Below are 12,288 nucleotides of genomic sequence, written 5' to 3' on the forward strand. Positions count from 1 at the left end.
GGGTAACGAATAATTTAGATTCTCTACACCGACAGGAAGAAGCGCCATATTGAAATAGCTACTCAAGGAAAAGGGCTATCAGAAAATCTTTAAGAATTTTACTATATTATCTAATTATATTGTCACCTCTCCATTTTTCTCTACCCCTACAAACAAACAACACCAAGTTATAAATCCATCTATTTACCAGGTGATGGTCCTTCAAACATGGGTGGTGGGGGGTAGGGGGGAGACACGGGGAGAAGTGATGGCAGCATCTAATGTCTGAGCACGTCCTCTGCACTAGGCAATGTAAGAAACGTAGGGAAATGAAGTCTCAACGTGAAAAGGCTGTAACAATCATGTGATCCCAGAGTTTCGTACAATGGTTCATTAAAGGTAGGTTTACGGGAAACCCTACTATCATTAGTTTAGGGGAAACAACATGCACTAAAATCATCCATCAAAGTAAGACTAAAACCAAACCCGTTGCTGCTGAGCTGACTCCGACTCATACCAACTCTACAGGACGGAGCAGAACTGCCCCACAGGGGTTCCGAGCAGCAGCTGGTGGATTTGAACTGCCAGCTTTTGGTCAGCAGCCAAACTCTTAACTACTATCCTAGTTTCTGATAGATCCTCATTATGGTAAAGACCACACACGCTAGGCTCACCGATCTTATTCTGAGATTGCACAGAATACAGTTTGAAAACATACTCATTACTATTGTTTGACTTTCCTATACGTTAGATCATTTGTCCTTACGAGGTATCGGCGTCCTTATACATAAATATACACCAATTCCACGTGGATTAAGACACAAATACAAACACAAAAATTTTTAACATAAACTTTCAAAAGATTATGTAGGAAAATACCTTGAAAAACGTAAAGAATGAATTTCTTAAACAAGATACAAACAAAGCACTAAACAAACAAAAAAAAAGATAGAAAGATTCCTCTTCATTTGCTTTTAAAACTGCGTGACGGTTACACCAAAAAAGAGCTAGGGGAGAAAACAGCACAAGTAGGGGCGGGGGGTTCAGTATACTACATAACTGACAAAGGTTTATTATTCCAAAAATATGAAAATTGCTGTTTAGCAATAAGAAAATAAAACACAAGGAGAAAATGAGTGATACACCCTAGTCAATTGATGGAGGGAAGTCAAGGGGCCAGTAAACCCATGAAAAGCTGCTCAACCTCACGGAAATCAAGGAAACACGAATTAAACAGTGATGAGATACCCTTCCACACTCATCAGATTGGTAACACTGCAAAAGTATGAGAACCCCAAGTGTAAGTGAGGATGTAGAGTAACGGGGACTTTGACGTACTGCTGGTTGGGGTGTGAGCTAGCCTTAGCCACGCTGGACAACAATCTGCAACCCTTCATTAAGGTGAAGATGAACACTGCTTCTCAGTATATATCCTAGAGCTCTCTTACCCAGGAGTATAAGGAGACATGTTCAAGAATATTCAATGCAGCCCTACTGTAAGAGCAAAATACTGAAACTATCTTAAATGTCAACAGTAGACTAAAATAAAAATCACGACACAGTCAAACAACGAAACAGTATGCAACAATGACAACGAATGAACTGGAGGCACATGCAACGTGGATGAACCTTGAATGATGCTGAGGAAACTAACTGCAGTAGGATATGCACAGCATGCTGTTAGGTGTCGTCGAATCGGTTCCGACTCATAGTGACCCCACGTACAACAGAATGAAACACTGCCCGGTCCTGCGCCATCCCCACAATCGAGGCTATGCTTGAGGCCACTGTTGCAGCCACTGTGTCAATCCATCTCATTGAGAGTCGTCTTCTTCTTCTCTGACCCTCTACTTTACCAAACATGATGTCCTTCTCCAAGGACTGGTTCTTCCTGACAGTATGTCCAAAGTAGGTGAGACGTAGTCTCGCCATCCTTGCTTCTAAGGAGCATTCTGGTTGTACTTCTTCCAAGACAGATTTGTTTGTTCTTTTGGCAGTTCATGGTATATTCAACATTCTTTGCCAGCACCACAGTTCAAAGGCATCAATTCTTCTTCAGTCTTCCTTATTCATTGTTCATCTTTCGCATGCATATGAGGTGATTAAAAACACCATGGCTTGATGGCTTGGGTCAGGTGCACTTCAGTCTTCACGGTGACATCTTTGCTTTTCAACACTTTAAAGAGGTCTTTTGCAGCAGATTTGCCCAATGCAATGCGTCTTTCGATTTCTTGACTGCTGCTTCCATGGGTGTTGATTGTGGATCCAAGTAAAATGAAATCCTTGACAACTTCAACCTTTTCTCCATTTATCACGATGTTGCTTATTGGTCCAGTTGTGAGGATTTTTGTTTTCTTTATGTTGAGGTATAATCCATACTGAAGGCTGTGGTCTTTGATACACAGCATTGTACCATTTATATAAAAAAGTTTAACATGCAAAATAGCATTTACAGTTTCTGGATACATAAACGTGTACACATACATACACATAAAGCAAAAATAAATGCCTCTGGGGAAGGAAGGGGAAAGAGAAATGGAAGGGGTTCTATGTGTTTCTTTTTAAAATATCAGAAGCAAATACTGAAAAATGTTAAAAACTGACAAATCTGGGACTAGGTACACATACATCATATTACTGTTTATATTCTTCTGTATGATCAAAACATTTTATTTTTTTTTAAAGTCCCTGCCAAGTATGTCTAACAATACAGTGTGTTGGTGACCTGACGAGCCTGAACACCCCTCTGGAACCTCACGATGCTTTAACTGCATTCACCTCAAGCCTTTAGTGTCTTCTCTCAGGCACCAAAGACGCCCTGGTGGCACAGTGGTTAAGTACTCGGCTGTTAACCAAAAGGGCTGTGGTTCGAGGTCACCAGAAGCTCCGAAGAAGAAAAGATCTGGCGATCGGCTCTCGTAAAGATTTCAGCCTAGGAAATCCTATGGGGCAGTTCTACTCTGTCCTGTAGGGTCGCTACGAGCCAGAATTGACGCAATGGCACACAACGACAACCATCATGCCCCATGAGGTGGTTCGGTGGCAGAATTCTCTCCTTCCATGAGGGAGACGAGGGTTTGATTCCTGGCTGATGTACCTCACATGGAGCCGTCACCTGCCTGTCAGTGGAGGCCTGTCTGTTGCTGTGATGTTGAACAGGTTTCAGTGGAGCTTCTAGAGTCAGGCTGACTAAGAGAAAAAAGGCCTGGTGATCTACTTTTGAAAATCAGCCAATGAAAACCCTGTGGCTCACAACTGTGCAATCTGCATTCGATCACCGGGTGCTGCAGGACCGGGCAGCACGTGGCTCACTTGTGCGTGGGGTCTCCACGAGCCAAGGCCTACTCGAAGGCAGCTAGCTAAGAGAAGCAGCAGCCTGCACCACAGTCGTCTGTATGCGTGTCCTCACTCCCACCCTCAAGTGGCAATCCTCCTCAGGGCAGGGACCAAACCTGTGTATCGTCTCACGCCAGACAGTGATGAACTTAACACTTTGCACACAAGAGGCCCAGTTATAAATGCTAAATGGATGAGCAAATGAATGAACTCAAGGAAACAAAAGAGTAGCTCTGACAGCAGCTAAAAATAACCTTGAGATAATACGACTAGATAACTTTCCCTGTCAAAATCAAGTTACATTAGTATGCTGGATATCAGACTCTAAAACAGAGATTAGGCAGAATTCACTGGTTTCAGGTTTGCTAGGGGGATGTTATTTGCATTCGGCGATTCTGACTCGTGGTGACAGAGGAGAGCCATGCTCCAAGGCTGTGAACTTGAGGAAGCACATCACCAGGCCTGTCTCCTGAGGCACCTCTGAGTGGGTTCAAATTGTCAACCTTTTGGCTAGTAGCTGAGCACTTAACCATCTGCACCACCCAGGGACTCCTAGGGATAGGTAGATAGGTAAGCAAGAAGATAGACAGGTGGCTAGATAGAAAATTGCTGGGCTGCAAGAGCCTATAAATGTAACCAAATAATCTCCTACTGACTCCTGATCTCCTTCCCAAAGAGGGTTCCGTGAGGAAGTCCAATTTTCATACCCAAGTAATAAGACTTTGAGTCATCCTCCATAACTTTTTACGGGAATTTCATAACACTGCCTTCCCAGGTAAGGCCCTCCTATCTTCCCTCTTCCTTTCCACCCTAAACTCCCCCATGATCACACACACACCCCTGCCCTCTGATGTGGTCTGTGGGGACTGCAGGAGGAGAGAAACTGTCAAACAAACCCACTTAATTGCTGAACTGTCCACAGTATTTTGCCAGATCCACTTGTCTGGAAATAAAGGTTCAGGTCCTGTGGGAAAAGCCAAACAAGCTACACCACTTTCTGGCTCAACTTGCTTTCTTTTTAATTCTGGAAAAGGTATATATAAGAAAACATGTGCCGTTTCAACATTTTTCATGTACGATTCAGCAACATTAATCACTCCCATCATGCTGTGCAACCATCACCACTGTCTGTCTCCAAATCTTCCCACCACCCTTAGCCAACCCACTGCCCCGCGTAAGCAAGGACTCGCCCTTCTCCCCTCCCCCCGGCTCCTGCTAATGGCTGATGAGCCCCGGTCTCTACACATTTGCCTATTCTACATATTTTATAGAAGTGAGACCCCGCGTTTGTCCTTTCGTGGATGGCTCATTTCACTCATCATAATGTTTTCAAGGCTCATCCACGTTGTAGCGTGTATCAAGACCTCATTTCTCTTTACGCTGAATAATATTCCATTGTATGTATAGACGACATCTTGTGTATCCATCCACTGACGGACACTTAGGTTGTCGCTCTCTTCTGGCTGTTGTGAACAGCGCTGCAAGGCACACTGACGTTCAAGAGTCTGTCTGCATTCCTGCCATCAATTCTTCTAGGTGTATACCAAGGGGCAGGACTGCTGGGTCACATGGGAGTCTATGCTTAACCTTTTGAGGAACCGCCCAACTGCTTTCCATGGCGGCTGCATCATCTTCCAATCCCACCAGCTATGGATGAGGGTTCCAATTTCTCTACATCCTCGCTAACACCCACCGTTTTCCTTTTTCTGATAATTGAGGTGGTATCTCATTATAGTTTTCATTTGCATTTTCCTAATGACTGATGACGTTGAGCATCTTTCCGAGTGCTTGCTGGCCATTTGTATACCTTCTTTGGCGAAATGACTTTCTGATTCAACTTAATCTGTAAGAAATCCCTAGGAATGATGCAGGTCAAAAACCTAAGAGTCACTGACTTGAAGTCAAAAGATTCTGGCTGGAATAACAAAAGTAATGTACGAGAAAATATTTGAAAACTATCTTCTAATTATTTTGAAATTTTCTTTCTATCCTTTATTATCAAGATTGGAAAGGGTTTTGGTACCCAGATAGCCTGAATCCTCCTAGATAAGAGGCAAGTGTTTTCAGTTCTGCCTGGACCGTAGATTTTATCTTCCCAGAGATCAAGGGATAAAGACAATGGTACATTTGGCTCCCCAAAGGTCAGACTGCGATGCGGAAAGGAAACAGAGCGCTAACTGCTTCTGGAGGTAACAGAGCTGAACTGAAGACAAAGGATGTCTTTCTTCTACAATAAAAATTAGAATGTTCACTCATATACAGTCTAATTTTTAACCACATTCTACAGAGGTCCATAAAGCCCCACGTTTAGCCCCAGGGAAGGGGTGTTTAAAGCCCAGCAAGAGTCTGGGTGTTGAAGTCACCCAAGTATTATTCCAACTGGGAATTTTCAAAGGCTGGAAGTGTTTTCAAATCACATGACACAACAGAGACTTAGTGTAAATAAACTCATAAGAGTTCAGATTTTGAAGAGAGACAATTTAAACATAACCCCATCTTAAAGACAAGACAAGCAAGCAACAGAGAAATGCCACAGTTAAAGAAAAAAAAATTAGGAAATTCCCAATTCAGATAAATCTCATCTATCTGAAAGATAAAATGAAATAGAGCTCAAAGATGTGCCTGAAAAGGCAATTAAAAATTAACAAAGGTGATGTTGTAGCAATCATCTCTAAGTACCATAGGTCTGGCGTATGAGGGGAATCAACGGCTTTCAAAAGACCTGTCACAGTGAATAAAGAAGATTAAGAAAACGCTAGAAGGCTTCCAACACAGTCATTACCTGGTGCTTTTACTTTCTGGGAAGTGCCTGCCAAACTCCCCATGTTATCTTGGGTAGTCAGGAGCAGGGAAAGTCCCTTCAGTTTTAAGTTATATAAACTAAAATACCTTCCCATTTTCAGAAGGTATCTACCTTCTAAGAATGTCCTCATACACTGCCATACTTCCCAGATTTACGCACCAACAACCTGGTAACATCTTTATCCAAACTACTGAAAACGCCAGAAATGGCTGTTTGCAACCTCAGTGGGCAGGCTCAGCCAGCTGGGTGTCTGAGGTACATTAACGCTGAATTCCAACACAAGAGCCAGCCATCTAATTTCATTATTAAAATACTGGCTGGGAAATTATCTGATTTAGTGACTTGTTAGTAAAGACAAGACCTCAGAATGGGACTACTCGCTGAAAATCCAGTGTAAGCATGAAAGGACTCCACAGCGATCCAGTACAGTACACTCTCATGAGTCATGAAAATGGTAAACAATGGCCACTTTTATAGAACTTTATCTATCATACAATTCTGATCTTCTTTAAAACGGGCCTCCGTCAATTTGGAACTACAAATATAATTATGATAATAATCCAAATGTAAACACCATTTTGCAAAAATGAAATGGAATTAGTATCGACTGTTTTCATTATGAAGGAGCCCTGGTGGTATAGTGGTTAAAGTGCTCAGCTGCTACCCAAACAGTTGGCGGTTCAAACCTACCAGCAGGAGAAAGACATGGCAGTCTGCTTCTGTAAAGTTTTCCAGCCTTGGAAACCCTATGGGGCAGCTCCACTCTGCCCTACAGGCTCGCTATGAGGCGGAATCGACTCAGCGGCAGTGGTTTGATATTACAGCTTTAATTTCACTACACGCCACTTACTTCCACGTGATTTCTCATTTAGTACTGACAACAACCTCACAAGATAGGCGCTATTCTCTCAGTTTTGACCAATGGAGAAACGGAAACTCAGTGAAGAAACTCCTTGAAGGGAGACACCACACAGACCTGGATTACTGCTGAGCCCCCAGGATCTGCCACGACGCCTGGCACATCCAGAACAAATGTTAACTGCTCACATAGCAAGCGAGCACACATCTGATCAGGATTTGAACAAAGGCGTATTTTAACTTCACAACCTTTCTTTATCTAACTCAAGGGCTTGTAAACTTTTTCATAAGTGGGGGGTCATATGGTCTCTGTTACAACTACTCAACTCTGCTGCTGAAGCCCTAATGCAGCCAGAGACAGTAGGCCACCGAATGGGTGTGGCTATATTCCAATTTACAAACCAGACAGACGGCCAAAGTTTGCCGACCCCTCGCCAAGTTGTCACTATGATAACTAAAAAGACAAAAATATACATGGGTATTTGTATTCAAGTGAGAAAGATGTGAGAGAGAACTGTGCGTGCTGGGACTTGGTACTTACTGGTTTGGTCATGGTTTGATCAGTACGCTTCATGGACGCAAGAGATAACTAACTACGCCCGCCAGGCTTCTCTGTAGCTGCTTACGAGCAAGTCAGGCCTCACAGCACAGACTCCTCAGACACTCTTCTACCATCAAGCAGAACAACTGTCATTTATCATTCTATAGAAATAAGGAACAGATTGCAGCAAACGATGGTTTTAAATGGTAACATAATCAGGGACAACAGAAAGCAGTGCATTGGGGCAGGACCCCAGGAGAACTAATTCAAGTCCTACAATGAAGTTGTTGAGCGTCCCTGGGCTAAATGGAGACAATACAAACATCACAGAAACATAAAAAAGCGGTACAGTTATGAAAAAGTATTTTTTTAAATCTCTCTATGCATGCAACTGGACTGCCAATTGATTATCCAAAAAGACAATCCTGAGGAGACGTCTGCACGTAAGTAGGCCCACATCTACCATTTAAGAAGCATGCCTGAGATACAGTAGAATCTTGCCTCAGACGTAATAAAAACTCATGGAAACAAGAAAAAACATAATTTAAAGCCAGGGAATCAAAAGTCACAAAGGGCAGTAGCTCCTTAAGAATTCATATGCTCTTCACGCTTGCAGTAGAAGCAACAAAAAAATAAAAATTTAAACTTGAAAAAAAAAAAGCAACGTCACAGACTATTAGAAAAAGTATATAGTGAGGAAAGTCTCCCAGCAATATCAACTGTTAAGTCAAGGCCGAGGTCTTCCCTTATCGGTTATTCTCTCTTCCTTCTCTCTGCCCTCCAAACAGCTTTTGCGAGGATCAATTAAGATGTATATGAAAGTGCTGGGTATACCATTAGGCACTACAACAGAATGTAGGTACATGGTAAGTATCACTATCATTAACCTTATTATTACGTGGACTGACTGAACTGCCGCTATCCTTACTGACAGCCAATTTTGGGCAAAAAAAATCTCTCTAATAAGACCCTGAACTCCAGCTGGCAGAGCGGAAAGCACCCTGGCCACTCAAATCTCCTTTGGACTGAATCGAAACTGCCCCCAGAAGAGAGCAGACGTTCAGTAAGCTCGATAAATGAACAAATAAAAGTACACTGCAGGCATCCAACGCGCTTTAGTTCGGATTTTTTCAGTTGGTTGCCTTTTATTTGCTGCCTTCGAGTTTAGGTCAGTGCTCAATAAATGCTCTAGTTCCCCACAGTATCGGATGCCAGATGAAAACGTAACTCTTTACATTACTCTCGGTTATGGGTATAAACCCTCACTGGAAAAAAAGATCACTAGAGAGACCTCAAAATGCGTATGTGGGGGGTGGGGGAACCAGCAGAGCCAGCAGAGCTCACGGCAATGGAGAAAGCAGAGACGAGATCAAGACGGCAAGTTTCCAAAGACCTGGGAATCCACAAGGGTGATCCTGAAGTGCCGAGCCTTGATGTTACAATGTGTATGCGTATCCCCACTGTATGTTCAGCCAGGTAGAAATTCTAAAAACCAGACTGATAAATCAGACACAAATGCAAAAAAAACCTTCCTTAATAAAGGCAGAGTTACAAGCAGCCAGAATCCGACGCTAGCCATTGAGCAGCCGGCTCAGGATATGAGCAAGGAGCACACATTCTCTCGGCCCCCGATCAGTCCCTTCGCTGCTCACTGCGGGCGAGTTACTGCCGCCTGTTCTGGACGAACACAGCTTTTTGCATAATCCTTAACAAGGAATCAGTTTCAAGACTTGGGGTCTAGCTTGCTGCATTAAGGAAATAAAATATTGAAGAATACAACAGACACATCTCAAAGGTGGTACTGGAACTTCAGAGAGATAAGCTTACTTGAAAGAGTGAATGTAACTGTCTGAAAGTCAACACAAAACCACAAGTGTGGCCCTTTCGGCATACTTGAGGACTGAATTTTAATTCTGGAGCCTCTTCCCTGGACCTCCGGCAGGCAAACGGAGGAACTTGTATTTCTGGTGACCTCCCTGGTCTCCTTTTAACCACCACACCAAAAAAAACCATAAAACTCTTCCAGAAAATGAAGGAAGATGGTGGAAAAAATACAGAAAAATACAAGATTCCAAGTGCATAGTATTCTAAACACTCGCTGCTTGAAATTCGCATAATCTGATCATTTATTTGTAAGTACTGATTTTATGATAGTCCTAACATCATATTGAAAAACCATACAGGAACACCGTATCGTGGTATTCCTCACTAAAAATATATTAAGCTGGAAAAAAATGATTCATTAAAGATCTATCTATGTTTATCTTATAGTTCCATTTTCTGACACAAATACCGTTTGTTTCATGTGTTATTTAACACGCCCTAAAGCAGAATACTTCTCTAGCCATTGCCCTTTTAAAAACTCCTAATGACGACGGCATTACTGTTGTAGAGGATTAGCTGTCCATTCTACCTTGTTCATGCTTCTGTTTGAAACGGCTAATACAATTTCCCTCACTTCTAATCATACGTGAATTTTAAAAAGCTCTCCATTAATCTTATTTCCCTTTTAAGCAAAAAACCATTACCCGTTACGCACAGCTATCAAAAGAGCTGCTTCTGCTCAAGTTAAAAAACTGCTTGTCTCAGAAAATGCGGAAGTCTCACTAAAGAGCAGAGGGAGAAAGCTGCCGGGAACGTTCACAGATACTTGATTTTACAAGGTTTTGTGGCAAGGACTCATCTTCAGATCAGTGTTCTTCAGGGTTTACGGGGGTTGTTTGTCAAGTCAAATATAAGGCACCTCCTCCCCACAAATTAAAGCATCAAATTACAATCCATTATTTCATTTCTGACTGTTTTTCTTCGTAGTAAGTGGGAAAGTGGATCCTGGATAAAAGTCTTCCCGGAGCTAAAACACTCCACATTAATGGCTCCAATCAACTATAAATCAATTGTCTTTCCTACTGGGGGAGAAGAAGAGAGAAAAGAGAAGGTAGTCAGAGAAAAAGAGATCGGAGGAGCTTTCCAATTAAACTCCAGAAAAGATACCTACTGCATACCTAAAGCTTCTTTCAGAGGCTGTTAGGAAAATCCCATCACAAGTGAGGCTAAAAGCAAACTCTCCCCAAACACCCAGAACCTGAGAGTGAGGTCCTGTCTCACACACAACATCTTGCATCTTGAAACCTTTAAAGAGAGGCTAGAGAGGTTAGGGACCTTCATGAAACAGAACTTTGGGCTTGCAAGCTTTCTCCGTGTTCCTGAACCCTGAGAGATTTGCCACACATCGGCACTATTGTTATGCAAACAACAGTTAAATGACTGTAACCATTAACGACCTCTCATTAAAACGGCTTTCAAAAATTTGTCACACCATCTAAAAAAGCTAACAGGTACACCTAATCCATCTAAATCGACGCTCAATATATGAATCACCCTGATTTGTATCCTAAAACTCAATGAAAGTAAAGCTTCAATATTCTGATTTTTCTCCTGTAAACAATTTACTTCTCTACGGAATTTCGTTTGTCTTGTAATAAGCGCGCTGGAAAACAACTTTAACCATGTTATGTGAGCACGATGTGTTTAAGTTCTTTGGGAGAAATTTGAGGCAGAAATCGATCAAAATGAATAGAAAATCAAGTAAGAGAACTGTAAAATGAACTCCAAGAAACGCAGCTTTAAATCCCATCTACCCACGCCCCCAAATCCTGTAACGTTGCAAACCCCCCATGTGTGTAACGAATACTTTTCTTCTATGTCGAATAAGCAGAAAGACAATTCAATCTATACTAGTTAGCAAACCTATACCCATTTTTATGTGGTATACCAGAAAGAAATCTTGGTTGCAAACTCAAGGTGTCAGAATTCGTTACAAAAACTTTTTTTTTTTAATCCAAAAGCAAACCCGTTAATTTGCACGAATTTAAAGACGTTTCAAGTTTTCCAGGGACGCTGCCACTGCGTACAAAACGCAAGTGAAACGCTGCCACTGGATGTGCCGCAATTACGAGCCAGGTTTGCAGGAAATCCGCAGAAGCAGCCCGAGCCCCGCGCGTCCGGACCAGCTGCCGGCCCGCCGGAGACGCCTGACCCGCGGCCCGAGCCCAGACGCCGGGGCTGCGAGGCCAGCGGGGGACCCCCTCTTGTCCATCTGAAGGGTCGAAGCGGTTCCGACGCCGCCTCCGCCGCGGTGGCGACCCGCAGACACGACCCCGAAGCCGGCGGCAGCGGCGGCTCACGGAGGGAGCCGTGGACGGCGCCCCTCGGCGCTGCGCTCCAGCTCGGGGCGACCCCCGAGGCGCGCCGAGACCCCGGCAGGACTGTAAAGGCCCCCACCCGCAGGCAGGGCGCCCCGGACCCAGAAGGCCCGCAGGGAGGAGAGAAGGTTCTGGAAGTGCGCGTGGAGGGGCGCGGGCGCCGCTCACCTTGGTGTGCTTGATTTCCAGGTTGGGCGTGGGCGACGGCAGGAGCTGCAGGGACGCCATGAGCGCGGCGGGGTCGGCCTTCACCGCGCCCGGCATGGCGATCTCGCTGGAAGTCATGGCGGTCTGGCTCGCGCGCCCGCGCGTGGGCTCTGCGGGCTGCGCGGCGCGCCGGGCGCCCCGTTTATAGGCAGGTGTCCGCCGGCCTGCGCTTATTGGACGTGCGGGCCGCCGGGGGCTGGGCCGGCCATTTACATAAAGCCCCCGGCCCGCGCCCACGGTCAAGTCCGCGCCCGGCCCGGGCCTTCCCGACGGCCGGAGCGGGAGTCACGGCGCTCGGCCAGCGGGCCCAACGTCCTCGGGGCCCCGAGTGCCCGGCGAGGGGCTCGCGGAGGGGAGCGGGG

At 44.4% G+C, this 12,288-nt stretch overlaps 1 protein-coding gene across 2 annotated transcripts in view; it reads right to left on the bottom strand.

Moving 5' to 3' along the window:
• The window catches only part of ALDH1A2 (aldehyde dehydrogenase 1 family member A2), a 94,472-nt gene extending 82,444 nt beyond the window's left edge, over nucleotides 1-12,028 (bottom strand). Inside the window, exon 1 of one of the 2 annotated variants that reach the window (XM_004374607.1) lies at nucleotides 11,888-12,028. In XM_004374607.1, the coding sequence (XP_004374664.1) occupies nucleotides 11,888-12,004 (117 nt within the window). In that variant the 5' untranslated portion in view covers nucleotides 12,005-12,028. The remainder of the gene's footprint in view (nucleotides 1-11,887) is intronic. The other variant, XM_004374608.1, reaches the window with a different exon arrangement.
• Between the last annotated feature and the right edge of the window lie 260 nt (nucleotides 12,029-12,288).

The sequence above is a fragment of the Trichechus manatus genome, unplaced genomic scaffold (genome assembly GCF_000243295.1).
Source record: "Trichechus manatus latirostris isolate Lorelei unplaced genomic scaffold, TriManLat1.0 scaffold00030, whole genome shotgun sequence".
Classification (NCBI taxonomy): Eukaryota; Metazoa; Chordata; class Mammalia; order Sirenia; family Trichechidae; genus Trichechus; species Trichechus manatus.